General features: G+C 49.9%; 4 protein-coding genes across 4 annotated transcripts; 3 read left to right on the top strand and 1 right to left on the bottom strand.

Annotated features, from left to right (window-relative positions):
- Positions 1-3,675: 3,675 nt before the first annotated feature.
- On the top strand, positions 3,676-4,681 carry EI90DRAFT_3013175 (uncharacterized protein; the record flags this gene model as incomplete). Its single annotated transcript, XM_039056636.1, has 3 exons — positions 3,676-3,843; positions 3,904-4,338; positions 4,589-4,681. 3 exons carry the CDS (start codon positions 3,676-3,678, stop codon positions 4,679-4,681), a joined length of 696 nt encoding a protein of 231 aa, XP_038920994.1.
- Positions 4,682-8,554: 3,873 nt separating this feature from the next.
- Positions 8,555-9,376, top strand: EI90DRAFT_3040401 (uncharacterized protein; the record flags this gene model as incomplete). Its single annotated transcript, XM_039059013.1, has 1 exon — positions 8,555-9,376. A coding segment is annotated over exon 1 (457 nt), but the record flags the coding sequence as incomplete, so codon positions are not given.
- Positions 9,377-10,933: 1,557 nt separating this feature from the next.
- On the top strand, positions 10,934-11,740 carry EI90DRAFT_3013173 (uncharacterized protein; the record flags this gene model as incomplete). The annotated part of the gene is made up of 4 exons (XM_039056635.1): positions 10,934-10,969; positions 11,028-11,120; positions 11,263-11,306; positions 11,467-11,740. 4 exons carry the CDS (start codon positions 10,934-10,936, stop codon positions 11,738-11,740), a joined length of 447 nt encoding a protein of 148 aa, XP_038920992.1.
- Positions 11,741-13,298: 1,558 nt separating this feature from the next.
- On the bottom strand, positions 13,299-14,941 carry EI90DRAFT_3013172 (uncharacterized protein; the record flags this gene model as incomplete). The annotated part of the gene is made up of 7 exons (XM_039056634.1): positions 13,299-13,309; positions 13,344-13,616; positions 13,721-13,899; positions 13,955-14,197; positions 14,337-14,360; positions 14,498-14,826; positions 14,873-14,941. 7 exons carry the CDS (start codon positions 14,939-14,941, stop codon positions 13,299-13,301), a joined length of 1,128 nt encoding a protein of 375 aa, XP_038920991.1.
- Positions 14,942-15,242: the final 301 nt, after the last annotated feature.

The following is a 15,242-nucleotide window of genomic DNA, read 5'->3' as shown; positions in this document are numbered from 1 at the left end:
TATGCACGCAACAAATACCTATATTGATAAATGGCCGATAGCCCAGGAAGACGTCTCGACAACGTACAGCATGAAGCCACCAGTTGTACCACAAGCACGGAAGAAACTAGCCCATCCTTCCGCTCTCACAACAACTGGATGCGGTTAGGCACTTCCTCATTTTCAATAACTCACCAACGGACAGATAATGAGAGGGTGTACTACACGTGAACGGTGATCTTGTTCATGATACCATCGTTTGCGAACATGACTTGAAGAACGGGAGGGATGTGGAATTGCCATGATACGGATGAGGAGGCTATCCCGGACGAACAAGATGACCAGCAAACTGAGCGCGAAGGGAACTATTGCGGAAACTGGAGTTGGGGGGGAAACATGTGTTAAAAGGAGATAGGCTTATATTATAGAATGACCGTTAATTCAAAGGTAGACCACCAGAATGCATCCGTTTTTTCCGAATAAGCATCATCTCCGAAGGCGATGAAATATCTGTGTTACTTGGCTCAAGACGTAATCGTATGAAGCCACTAGCTTGGCAGGGCGCAAAGTTAAAACTGCAACACAGCGAGCCAGACCACCGTTAACCAGAATGTGTGCAGACTACTTCCCGAGTCCTTGCGGCAACAACCTATCCGGATTGTGTCGGGTGCAATTTGTGGATATCGACGTACACTGTGACCCGACTCGACACGGAGTTGAGGCGGTTACCTTTCTTGGTAAACTCATTACCATGCTTGTGCGCTATTCAGAGCGCGTCCCTTATAAAGCGAGAAAATTCTCTTTCATATCTTTCCTCAATTGATCGCGTACTACGGAACTGGGCGACATATCTGCTAGCATTCTTTTTTGAGTTCTAAAAGTTTGAAGCTGATTTGTTCCATTCGTCGTGTTCGAATGACGAATGAAACTATTTAGTGATAGCATCATAAACCTGGTGACTCTAATTATAGTTCGCTCTAGTTTATAGCCCAAGTTTCGATCCAAACAAGGGATATAGGTAAGATTGACCTTGTGTCATAGCCGCCCGGCCCAATGATATCTGTGAACTCGCGATTAGGAGCGGCTGATGCCTGAGCCATTTTCACCTATCCTGTAGTCCATTTGATTGGTGAGGAGCCAATCACCCCGCAAAGAACCAAGGGACAAAGTATCAAGATCCAGGCCATGGATCAAGGCATGTGTGCGAGGTTGACTCATCCATGAGTATCACCCCCATCGTACCTTGCGCCGTGAATGCTGTAAAGATGCTGCCAGCTGTTGCATATCATTTGTGTAACTTGACCCCGTTTCAAACCTTCTTGTTCACCTGTCCTCGAACCCGTCATTAGTTTTCGCACAAGGGACTGATTAATGGCGGCAGCCTCAGTCGTCCTTGTGACACAGTCATCCACTTCCCCTTTGGTCACAGCGAGCCCAATGTCCAAACGATGAGTAGGAATGTCGGCCCGCTAAAGATTGTCGCGAAAACCAATTACACGAAATCGCATCCCTGCGCAGTTTAGAACAAGCAGCATTGCTTTAAGGGGAGAATTCAACCCAATCATGGAATATGAGTTAGCCTGACATAGCTAGCGCTGCCTAGACGCGTTAAGCGGCACAAGCTGCGAGTCGGCAGTTCATTCGCCTAGTTGAACCCTCAGAGTTTCCACCAAGTAAAATATAGACTGCTCCTTTGGAGAACTCCCTTGGTTCTTCCGATCCGTGCCACAGCATGACAAGAATACAATGGGGTTGAGCGTGACAGATTCGATCCCCGCTTGACAGTGATCTCTCACTGTATCGATGGCGCGACTTCTAGAATGAGAGAATCCCCAAACCAGCGCTTCGATTGATCCGTAGCTATACATACCTTTTCTTCAACGTGTGACTAGAAGATGAGGAACTGAAATTTCGATACGGAGACTAGGAGGATATACCACGCATTGAAGCAATGGACCCTTGTCGACGATCCCTTTGGGAAGACCATTGGGGAAAAGAGGTGAGCGAGGGGTCAGGGATCTGGGTACCTTGATTAGCTCTATATCATGTGGAACATTCAGCCTAGATTCAGCGAACGGCAAGTGATAAAAAAAGGACACACATTCCTTGTATCAGTCGCTTAGACCAACCTAATTGCCCTATTCCCCTATGAAATATAAACTTGACCATCTTGTTCATATCCCTCCCACCAGCACTCCTGCCCCTGACAGCCGCTCTGCCCTCTTGCACCATTCCCATTCCCACCACCCTGTCCCTCCACTACAGCCTTCCCCTCTGTACCACGGGCGCCTTCCTCCAGTCCTGCATCAAAAACATACAGCCCTCACTGTTCAATGCATTCGCGTCCCTCCAAAGTGATAGTTGTACAGCCTGATTGCAGCACCGTGGTGAGTCAGAGAGAGGCCAGTGCCGGTATCGATACCGTCAAGTGTCGAGATTATTACCAGGAACCCAGAACGCGTGCCCGCATGACGACAGTGGTACCGGGCATGGTTAATCAGCTGGGAAACTCCATTATTTCAGTGGCTAAGTCGCGAGGAGTTCACGATTGCAGGGCTTGCTGCAGCCCGTTGAACAGTACGAGGTCATCCGATAGCTATAGAATCCAAATTGGCCTCCAGCCTTGCCTAAGCAGGTAAAGTATATATCTCAATAGTGCTTCTCGATTATATATAGCTTGAGATCCCTACACCAATTAAGCAAGGATAGTGATGCTTACCACAGCGTCGGGCACGAGTCGGAAATCCAGATTAGACACTCGATATCGTCAGTGCGGGAGAATACAATCGAGGCGAAAGGGAGCTAGTAAGGGGGCCCGAGATTAGCTATCAAGTATGGCTCGTGGTCGTCCACGTCATAGTAATGTTTGGGATGCAGCCGCTGTCGTAGGCCGAAGAAGGGAGATGCGGACCTTCAGCGGCAAAACCACACTCAGATCCGGAAAGTGTAACAAGACCATACCCAGACTCAGAGAGGTCTGTGTACAATGAATGTGGTGAGACAGGCCCTTGCATTTGCAGGTCTCAAATTTGGGTGGAGTGTTGCCGTGTGTAGGTCAGGCCATTTTGACGGTGGCGTGAAGGGTTGCTGTGGAATGACGAATGTCCAAAGGATTTCGAGCTTTAGGGATTCATGGCATCGACGTCAGCTCACCTAAGCATCAAAGCAAATATTGGAATTTGAGGCCATTCATTTCTGCAGCTGGAAGAGCCGCAATTGAGATTGCACTCAAGATTGGGCTCGTACATATTCGACTTAGACAGTGTGCCATTTCATGAAAAGGGGCTCACATGTCAGTGGGCCTGGTCTTCACGATCCTGCCAAATCGCAGAAGCAAGGGAATGGAAGATGGCGTGAGCGCTTGGACAGTGGCTTCTTCAATGAGTTTCTTTCCTTCACCCATATCGTCGTAGGTGCTTTATGACAAGTGAATTGACAGATTACGCTGACGGAGACTCGAGAAGGGTATCATGGACTGTAAGAAGGTCAATGCGATCGACACATGCAACAGGACAAGGAAGGTGCCGACTGTTTGTTTACACTTCGAACTCGAACATTAATTCATTTATTGATTACATGCTTATTGCTGGCGGCTCGTTCCGTCTGACGCCCCAAGACTGAGAGGAAGCGGATGAGCGAGTGAGCAACCGAGAAAATTTTCTCTGGCTGCAACTGCGTTCCATCCGTCCTTTCACAATGCACAAGCTCAAATGGATTCCAGTCGAAGAACTGTCACGAAAGGAGCTGAACAAACAAAAGCAGCTTATAAATCAATGTATGAACCAGAATCCCGAGTTCTTAGAGCAGCTTGTAGAAGAACATGGGCCCTTCCCTCTTTTGTGGGATTTCAACGTTGCCGCTAGAGTGAGTGACGCTTCGATTCGATGCGGGAAAGCTGAACGGCTATCAAATTGATGGATCTAGGCAAGAGTGCAAGGATGTTCGAAGCGGGTGAAAGGGCCAGCACTCACGGTCACCCGCAGTGAACACCCTATGGGCCTTCACTCGAGGGAGGCGGTCAGGGCTGCCATCGAGAGCCACCGACCAGTGGTAGGATGCCATGCTGGCCCCTCCACAGCGTTTGCTGTCCCCCTCCGACCAGACCTTCCAATTCCCAAGCCCCTCCCCGGAGCGGTAGCAGTGCCACTGCACGTCCATGGGCAGCATGCAAGCACACCATTTTCCTGGGTCCAGCCAGGCCCTGCTGCACCATGGACGAGGCCTACGCTGCTACAACCCTTTCCCATTCCACCACCACCGCCGCTGCCTTTCCCGCAACTGCCAACACGACCTCCGCCAACCCTCCCAATCCAAACCCCTCGCGTGATCAAATGTGGACCACGGACTCATCACCTCCTTGTGAGTTGAATTTTGTCTGACTATCATAGCAAGGACCTCTGAAATGATACTGGGTTGCATCGGTCAGGGTGATGTGTACTTTCCGGCCGTCCGCGGCCGGGAACCAAACCCCTTTGGCGTGATAGGTTCCACAAGGAGGAACCCATGAGCGCGCGCAAGCTTGGTACCGACCGCCAAGCGAAAGTCCATGCATTCCGTCGGTGCAACAAATGAATCACCCATCCATATTGTAACTCTGGTGTCATTCTAGTCGTTTCTTCTTGTAAAGTTTGTGATACGTGTTCTGAACTCGGGTATCTTCGTTGAAGTGCAAGAGCTGGCTCCGACTTTGTACGGGTACTAACCTAATATATTTTTTCGTGTCTGTTACTCCGTGGGTACGTGAGTAACTCTCATGGTGACATGGTCGTTAGCCAAGGGGGACCTTTGCTTTGGTCTCTGGAGGATAAGCTTTAAAAGCTCACTGATTGCACCCGGATCACCGTGTGACAACATTACTTCTCGGGTCGTTTCGCATCGGATAACAATTTCTCTCGGGATGCAGTACTTCGGCTATGTGTTCCACATTGATCGTCCTCTCCTGCTAATCTCACGCACTCTCGAGTGATGCAGACCATAGAGTCCCTAGTAATATTATGGGAAAACCTAGTGCAACTTGGGAGACCAACGCCAGCTTTCGCGCTGGGGTCATAACGTCACACGCCCCTATAACACCTGCATACGTTTGCAAACAGACGGCCGAGAACTTGGTGTCATTAATGCATGATGGCACACAGCTCGTAACTATATCTAGCGCTATCCTCTCAGTGGTACATATCCCGATAAGCCTATCGCAAATTAAACGAGCGACCACAGGGACTAACTATAGGCTCACAAGCAGTATCAATTCTACGAAGGGGCCTAAGTTGCTAGTGGCTAGTGGGTGAAGGTGTCGTTGCTGATCGTAATGATCCAAAAGTGATGGAGCACCTGTTTCTGGTTCGAATACAGGTATGGCCTAGTAAGCGTTGTGATCAATGTGATGTGTGCAGCTGCTTGTCGACGTACCACATCTCATGATGCTCTATAGAAGAGAGGATTCGTAGGTGCTGGTACAATTGGGGCACGCTACCTGATTCAACTTTTACGTTGCGGGGGTGTTTTGAATGGAACAAAGGACTTGGGACAGAACGTTTCAACGCGCCCTTGCCGGAGTATGTGGGTTGGTTTGACAGTGGAACAACGCCCCTGGACAACTTGGAGCTTGGATTGCCGCCTCAACGGTCGATGATACGCATAACTCTCCAAACGTAGACAACGGAAGAGCGTGGCTAAGCAGCTTTCTGCACCTAAGACTTATCACATTTCTTAGCCTGAGTACAAAAGCGATGCCTCTGAAGTGCGGGGTGCAGTCCTGCTCGTGGAAATGCCGAATACCATTGCTTCAGACACAACTTCCATCCTGAGATAAGCTAAGGATGAGAGAAAACATCTTCGGGTCCTTCTCCGACCAGCGGCGCCTTCCTCCGGCCTGTATCGAAAACACCCGGTTCTCACTGTTCACATCCCTCCTCGGTGGCAATTGTGCATATTGTAGCAACCAGGAACAGCCTGATAGCAGCGTCTGCCGTGATACAGGAACTCGATGCTACTATCGATATCGTCAGGCGTTAATATTATCACCAGCAACCCAAAATGCATACCCGCATAGCACCAGTGGTACCGTGCATGTTTCGTCAGCTGGGGAGTTAGTTCAGTGGGTGGCAAAGTCGCGAGGAGTTCAGAAATGCAAGGTTTGCTCCAAGCCCATTGACCGCCTGGTGGCGAGAGAACCCAAGTTTTTCCCAAGTAAGTGATAGTATATATCTCAATAGTGCTCCTCGATTGTATACGACTTGAGGTCCTTAAACCAATTGGATGAAAATACGGTATAGTGCGCCAGCGCCGCTTTCCACAGCATCCGGCATGAACCGAAAATCCAGATTCGACACTCGATACCGTGTGTGCGGGAGGATACAATAGTCAGTAAGGCGTCCGAAGATCAGCCATATCCTTGATCTTCATGTCTGATCCGAGTACTCGTGGCAGACAGGGAGATATAGACATTCAGCGGCAAAACGATACTTAGATTCAGAAAGTGTGGTGAGACCGTATCTAGTACGCATCCGGTCTGGTTAGCCTCTGAATCACAAAAGCATCGAATGGGGCAAGACAGACATACTTGTGTCCACGGATCTTAAATTTGGATGAAGTGTCGCAGTGCGTAAGTCAGACCATGCCATATTGCAAGTGACATGAAGGGTTGTTGTGGAGTGGTGAATGTTCAGAGGATTTCGAGCTTCAGGAATTGGCGCCAGTCTGCTGGATATTGGAACGCGAGCCATTCATTTCTGTCGCTGGGAGTTTGATCACACGTGGCTATGGACTTGGTTTAATGGTATATTCGTCTCATCTCATAGGGCTTGCATGTGAGTGGGCCTGGTGTCCATAATCCTGGGAGTCCGAATTGCAGTGCTCATGAAGAATCAAAACGGTCTATCAAGAATGCCCTTTTCACGCGGGTGGAGTTGGCAGATGGAACAGATTTTGAGAGGTAGCTGCGAATAAGGATCCCAAGAGTGTGTGGATGAGAGCACGTTGATAGAAATAGAAAGGACGGAAAGATACAATAATGGGGATTCATAGAGTCGAAAGGCGAAGCGTAGATGGTAAGTCAACCTGCGAGAGATCCACCTCCTGACTATGTGGCAAAAAACGAACAAACCAACAGAGCGGTGAAACCCTGACCTCCAAATTTTTCGCGGCAGGGAGGCCGTCAAGGAGTGAGGTGCTTACAGCATCCGAAGCGATCAGTGAAAACCAAACGGGAGGGCCTCCACGAAGCGGCGACGCCATCCGGAAAGGCTGACCGGGAGGAACGAGCCCAAACAACTGAAATTGGTCGTGAGAACTGAATCGCGTGCACCGTCTGACATTTTGGCTTGCGTTGTCTCCCTAATCACGCGTCAACAACCCCTTTCCTCAACAATTCCCGTTGTTTCTTCCTATTTTGTTTCCGTCTCCATACGCATTTCCATCAATCGCCGCCGTTTACGACACCTCATACGGTACAGTGGTGAACAGACTATCGTCAAAGCCCAGATCATTCGCACATTGTTTCGTCCTCGCGCTCGAGACAAAGCACGCGTTAAATGAGGTCAGCTAGCCCATAGGTGTTCAACGGTTTGGCCCTTTGCTCGATGGTCGGTCAAAGCGTAAGCGCTTGTCCAACGTCGCTTGTCGGCGCTGAACTTTTCGTGGAATTGGAAGGCGAGGTTGTTGACACGATCTTGAGCCCGAGAAGCACACAAAATGGTGGGTATTCCCCGTCCTATTGGCTCGCTCGCTCGGATCTGCCCACATCTGTATTGGAAATATCTATATCCGTATCGATGTTGGTGACGATCACTTGTGTCAGCAGAATGATAACCTTTATTTAATTCGACACCGTTCTCTCTCCCTGCCTCGACTGGAATCTCCGTCTCCGTTCGAACTCTAACTCTCCTTCATCTGAGCCGATCGCGGAGACGTGACACATTATCCATTAACGATAGGACGGCCATGCCCATGACCCATATGTGCATGTTTTTGAATCCAACTACCCAGCTATTGCCCGTCAACCCCCGAGTGGTGTAGATATTCATCAGAGGGCTTAGTCATAGGACTCGGAAAGCACCGTATCCCGTCTGATCTGGGAAGTTAAGGTACCGCTCAGTTAGTGCTATGGTGAGGGGATCCTGAGTGCTGCAGTTTTTATTCTGGCTTTCTGCCACTTTTCCTGCGAGTGCAAACTTTATCAACGGAGCAACGCAAAACAAGGCATTTGTCCTACACTATTATTTGCATTTCATCTCTACTAACCGCACATCCTCTATGTACACAGTTTCTTCAGAATGTGTTTTCGCCTGGTGTCGGCCGTGCTGTGCAGGTTGCTGCGATGCAACATGAGCACTATAGTTGCGGGAAAATGCAGGGTAGTCTATTCCAATAGAGGCTGGTAACCTCGCTATGGGCACCCTTGAAGTTCGGATCAGTACAGTAAGACCTTCCTTCCCATCGAAGCAAAGAAGCGTTGTCGGGGTAGTATTAGCTCGCATCCACCTGTCGCGGATGTTAAGGTTGACCCACCGAACGTGAATGAATCTTATACACTGGGATCTGCCACACACATGTGCAGCAGTCCGCCTATTATTATACGTGGATACAGGATGGGTTACAGGACGAGTACACTCGAAGTGGCAAGGGTCGATCGTGAAGGTGTTTTGCCTACAGTGAACAGGTTAAAACGTCCCTTATCTACCTGGACAGAGCGAAGTACCAAACCAAGGGAAGTTGGGCCCGGAACTGAGACTGCACCCACTGCCGTAGCGTCTGCTGAGAGCCGCCTTGACTCGTCCACAGAACCCGGACCAGTACGATCGGCTGAACATAGCCAGCAGAACACTAGGCAGACTTTTCACCCCGGAAACAGACACATCGACGAGTATGTACCCTATGAACGAAGCCTGACAGGCGCTATCGTGCCTCAAAGAAGCGGGCCCGTGGGGATTCCTTTACACCTTCGACCAATGGATAATGAAGGGCATGGAACTTGGGGGCCTTCCACCACCATACGCCGCACTGTGTGGTATGGAATGACTCAGCTCAAGCTTTGGGCCAAGCTGAAATGATTCCTGGCTCGGGACGACAACTAACTAGCACAGCAAATGCTGGTGGGAGCTTCTGAAGGGACTCAAGTGCCTCCTGATTTCCGCACTCATCAGGGATGATGACCTTACCTGAAGGCAATATGTCCATCAGACCCCGCATTGGCTCAATCATCGAGCCTTCATTTGTTTCTCCAAAGGAAAATTCTGAACTGAAGCCAAATCCGGTTTCCGGAGGTGTCTGACGAGTGGCAATTTAAAGTCCTCGTTGAAGGATGCAAGTTGGTGGGCAAGGGCAGAGGGGAACTATTTGATAGATCCAGCCCTGATCCAGGCTGATTCTTATTCCAAAAGAATGGCGCTGCCAGAGTACCCTGTTCCTTCAGAGTGAATGCGACACCCAGAGATTGCTTCCATTAACCAAACAAACCGGTTTCGGCTTTGTTCGGGCGCTTGAGCAAAAATTCTTGCATCTCGCCCCGTATGTCCGGAAGACACTTAGATTTGCAAGTGTGCTCGGCCGGGGCTCGCTGGAGTCTCGATAGCTCGGCTAGAAGCAAAAAAAAATTAGGCGATCTAAATGCATGTATTTAGCCACGTACAAACAGATAAATGCTCTGTAGGTCTCAGCTGTGACTAACATGGTGAGTCAGGATCCGATCATCCGAAACATTTCGAGCATGCAAACGTCGAATCGATAGCACCACGCAGGCAGTTCTTCGTATTCGTTACTTGCTGCGCTATGGAATGATCTCGACGGTATTTCCTTACTGAACTATATTCAATGTGTTTTCAAAACCCTATGAAGAGAGTGAATGGATGTGAACGAAGAGAAGACGAGACGTGTGCATTGCACTAGACCTTTAAGTTCGGGGCGAATTCTCCAGTCCACGTTCGAAGGGGCTCAAGCACCGAGCCTTGTGCTTTCTGAATCGCATCGCACAACTGGTTGAGTCCCTTTGTGTTGCCGCTGACATTATACATGCATGCACAAGCATGAGAAGCGACCACGATCATGGTCATTAAGACGATTCGAAAACCTATTTTAATCCATGCCAGGGAGTGTTTGGTTTGGAGTTTGGCGATGGGGACGAGTTTGAGAGCAGTGGCCCCTATTTGAAGAAAGGCTTTGGTGCTGCCGATGATCGCCGTCGGATCTATGAGGTGTCAGTCCGCTGGCACCGATAGAGTAGCAGAGACTGACGGCCCGATATCTGAAGGTTCTTGCTGCGGGCGGGCGCTCGCATCATCATCACCGACGGTGAGTGCGTTGGACCTCACTCGCGGGAAATCGGTATTCAGTTCGGTGGAGAGGAAAGGGTAGCCATGGCCGTAGATCGTTCGGGGTCAACATATGACATTTGGAATGGAATGCACTTGGTTGGCTAAGACGATTGGGATCGGGGCCAGGACCGGGACCGGGATTGGGGCTTCTCCGGAATGGCCTAGATATCTTGTCTCGAAAAGACGTCCATTGCTTATGTGAAGTGCCACTAGAATGTGGAAGAATGAGCGCTGTAGCAGCAAGGGTACCGGGTTGCAGTCCTGCGGGTCTGTCGTGGACTCTATGGGTCGTAATTTGCGGTCAGGGCAGTGATCTGGATGTCGGGAGCAAGGGGTTGGGGCCTGCGACCGATCATCCGAAAGCTCCCTTGCGCGCTGTGGCTTCTTGAACCAAGATTCATCTAGGCACGGTCGGGTGTAGCTAGCGATCACAAAGACGCTGGCCGAAGGGGATGGTGGCAGCTACTCTTACATAAATGTGGCTGCTCGTCCTTAGTGGTGTAACAAGCAAGACAACGTTGACCGCGCCAAGCAAAGAAAGGTTGTCGAGGTAGTATCGGTCCAAACTATGTCTAACACTCCAGGCAAGGTTGGTGCGATTTTTTTTCGTGGAATTGTCATACCCATAAATCGAATCGCATCCCGGAATGAGGCCTACCAAGTGCAAGGCCGCCATTTTTTGGGTGAGTACACCAGGGGCTGACATGTGACTTCCGGTCCAACGGCTTACAGCGAATCTAGGCTGCAAAGGAACCCCCAGTTGTCGAGGATGTTGAGGTTGACCCACCAAAAGCAAATGAAGAATCAAAATGTTATACACGGGATTTGCCACACGTATATGCAGCACCTGGCCCACCTATCAGACATGATTCATAGCAGGATGGGTTTACAAGGACGAGTACACTCGAAGTGGGAAGGATCCTGAAGGGGAAGGAAGACGTCTTTCATTTAGTGGCTCTGGAATATTATGCTCTAGGTAGAACTCGTTGGACAAGGTGCAACAGATGTTCAACCGGTGAGGTATGTTGGCACCACAGGGTCGACGTCATTCTGACTGCTATCAGGGAGATCATGTCATTCCTCTTCATACCTCTGAGTGGCGGATTCTGCCACTTCAGCAGCGCCCACCAATTATTTCTTTTTGAACTGTTGCCGTTATTCTGAATCCGCATTCGGCCAGGGCACTAGAAGTATCGAGAGAGACCAGAAACGAGAGGGGCAGCGGAGTTTCCCAATTGAGGGAGGAACAGGAAAGGGACATGCACCTTGAGGACCAGGTGTCAAGAGGCTGCACTGGCTTGACTGGAAACGCAGCAAGGCAAAGACCTGACACTGAAGTTGCCAAAGGCAGCGGAATACAGAAAGTAAGGAATCAGTCCAGAACCAAGATCATGCTTCAGGATGATGCTTGGCGCGGCGGAAAAGGAAAGTGGGTTGCAGAGAACGGTATTTAACGATAGCTGATCCCGATAGGCTTTGACGCACAGCCGACGACCACTTCCTTGCATCCAAAAAATCTGATCATGAGAAGAGGGTGATGAGCCACACCGGCGCTTACCGCCGGCCCTCGGTATCAAGCGAAGTGAATTCATCCAGGTCGAGTTCGCATACTGATACTCATCCTGTTTGTGCTCTTCTCTCGCAGTGGATAAGCCAGGACTTACCTAATGTCATCATCCGTCCCGGTTACCTGACTAGTCGGAGTCATGCCACGTGCGGACTACATGCATATGCATCAGATGTCCGTATGCCGTCGACAAAATGTATCTGTGATGCCCTTCTTCATCCTTCCATAAACAGACGAAGATCTCGTGGCTCACACGTGCGTCGCGTGCCCAAAGCTCCCTCTTCTCCATCACCTTGTCCACTATTGACCATGTCGGTGCAGCAAAGGGCTGGAGCTCTCAGGTAAAGATCGATGATCTCCTCGTGGAGGAGCCGACATCGCCGTCCAATTCTCGAGGTCGTCAATGCTGCGTCCCCCCTTCCGCTCTCATTACAATTGGATGCAGCTTCATTTCGATTCAAGTCACCAACGACATATTAATGAGAGAGTGGCAAAGGAAAACAACTGGGGGAAGTGTTCTATGTATAAACATCCAAGGCAGATGGGCTCCGAGTCGCTTTAAGCGGATTTTTGTTCAGAGATTGGTAGCTGGCGCTTGGCCAGTCGTAACGAAAAATCGCAAATGATGATAATTACGTAAATTCGCCTGCCCTTTTTGGTGACTCAAAGTGGCCACATGGCAGAGCGGCTATCCAGTTCCGGCGTACTGATTACCAACGGTCGTAGCTCGGCTAGCAGCCGCTGATGCCTAAACCGTTTTCACCTATCCTGTAGTCCATTTGACTGGTCAGGAGGTAAGCACCCCGCAAAACACCAAGGAACAAAGCATCAAGATCCGGGCCGTCCAGGCATGACGTGTGGGAGGCTGACTCACCATAGGCATTGCTCATCGTACCTTGCGCCATGAATGCTGCTGCCAGAGTGCATGCTGATATTACGAAGCCACAGAGGCTGGAGTCTGCTGATACTGTACATATCGTTCGTGCATCCTGACCCCCTTGTTCCCTGTCTCGGCCGTTATTAGCTTTCGCGCAAAATGCTGATTAGCGACGGCAGCTTTGTGAAGCAGTCATCAACTGTTCGTACTGTCCCTCAGGTCAGCGACCTCCCAACGTCCAAACGATGAGCAGGGGGCTAAGATTGTCGCGAAAACCAATTATACAAAATCGCATCCCCGTGCAGTTTAGACCAAGCAAGATTGCTAAAGGCCGGGGAGAACTCAACCCAACACCGCCAATCATGAGACACGAGTCAGCCCGGCACAGATGCGCCAAGCGGCACAAGCTGTGTTATGAGTCATCCAGTCGCTTAGTTGAATCCTCAGAGTTTGCATAAATGCATCTCGAGACGAGGGAATGAAGATAAATACACATGGAGCAGCCCCGCGAGTTAGCCCTGAGTGGTTCGCTTGTCTCTTGATAAACCCAAAATCAAGTTATTGCATGTTACCCACAACCTGCACACTTGAATGAGTACTCTGTCATGCGTACCAGCAGGCAATTGTGAAATCTCCGAAGTGGATATAATGAAATGAGGGGTTCTGCATTTCCCAAGGTGGGTTGGGAGTTGGATCGGAACATGAGCTCTTAGAGAGGTAGATGGGGCTCGCTTGCCATTGAGTCCCAGGTTACCGAATCCCAGGATGGACCGTATAATTGCGGGATGCGGTGTCCGGAAACAATCTTGAATCAACCCAGCGCCTGATACATGCGTCTCTGGGATCTTGAGTCCTTCCCGGTCACTGTATCCCATATTTGTACCATCTGATTAAGCAAGAAGTGTTAATGTCATTAAAGTGTCCTTGGAAGTCTTCTCTGGTCACCACATCACAGATCCGTGCTGTTTTGCCATAGGACGGCGAGGTTACCTTGAATCCACCAAGTAAAAAAAATAGACGAGTAGCCTGGTCCTTTGGAGAACTCCCTTGGGTCTTCCGATTCGTGCCGCAGCATGATAAGAATACCATCGAACCATCGGACGGGAATACAATGGGACATATTCGACACCTGGTCACGGCAATCTCTCACAGAATCGGTGGCGCGACTTCTAGAATGAGAGGATTCCCAAACCAGCCGTTCGATCGATCCGCAGCTACATAGACCTTTTCCTCAACGTGTAGAAGAACTGAAGTTTCGATACCGAGAATGGGAGGATGGACCAGCCTTTGAAGCAAAGGGCCCTTGTCGACGATCCCTTGGAGAGACCGTTGGGGTACCCTCCTGGAGCGACCGAGCGACAGAATCGATCTATTGGAAACGGTCGAGAGGCGAGGTATTTCCAGAAGGCGAAGAAGCCAGCGCAAGAGGAGGACTCGATTGGCTCGAAAACACGTGGAACTTTCAACCTAGATTCAGAGGCATTCAGCGAATGGCAAGCAATAAAAAGCACATGCATTTCTTGTATCAGTCGCTTGGGTCAAAGTAGAAGGACCAACCGAAATCGGCATCACTAACTCCTCGATAAGAACGAGCAACAAAACTTACCGAGGGTAAACAGTCAACTTCGCCCTATTCGCCCACGAAAACTTTCACAAAATAAAACTTGGCCACCTTGTTCATATCTCTCCCACCTGTATATTCAGGGAAGATACTCTCTAACAGCTCTCCTAATCTCTCGCACTCCGCTCGCCCACATCCTCATTCACACTCCACCCCCGACACCGGCTCCGCCCTCCCGCCCATTCCCATTCTCATTCCCACTCTCACTCTCACTCTCACCACCCTGTCCCTCTGCTACAGCCTTCCCTGCAATCTTCTCCATAAACGCATCCTTCCTATTTATGAGAAAAACCATTTCAAACAGCGCAAGGGACCCCTTCGCCTGATTCTGAGCGGAGTGGTTGACCGTATTCCAATAGCGTGACGCAAAGGATGATGGAGGTGACGGATTCGGGACAGTGAATCCACGCTTGGATCGTTGACTGCCCACATCAAACATGAAAAACAAGGTGGAGTTTCCATTATTTAGCATATGCTAATGGGAGGGGGAAAAAGAAAACGTAACTGGATATTCAACTGACCCCCACTAACTCCGGTATCCCCGTCTTCTCAGCATATCGTTCGAATTGGGGACATGATTCCTCGAACATAACCTCGCATGGTCCAAAAAATACGCTGCGGAATCCATAAAGTACAAGTCTCCAGTTCCTTCCCCCATCCCCGCCACCACACTATTACTTGCAGCCCACAACCAAGTGAATCGATGTCAGCGTCACGCTAATCAGCACTGGAACAGCCGCACGACCAAACTGATTGGAGTGTTTATGTGTTCTGGATATTTGGCTGGCAAACTTCAGGCTGGTCCTGAGAGCGCCAAAGGCAGGCGGAATAAATAAAGAAGAGAAATCGGTCCAGAACCTAGATCATGCTCCTAACTGAGGCCCGCGAGAC

This window comes from Cantharellus anzutake (assembly GCF_015039405.1).
Source record: "Cantharellus anzutake strain C23 chromosome Unknown EI90scaffold_7, whole genome shotgun sequence".
Lineage (NCBI taxonomy): Eukaryota > Fungi > Basidiomycota > Agaricomycetes > Cantharellales > Hydnaceae > Cantharellus > Cantharellus anzutake.
Note: the sequence above shows the minus strand (reverse complement) of the source record. Positions and strands in the feature narration are given on the sequence as shown.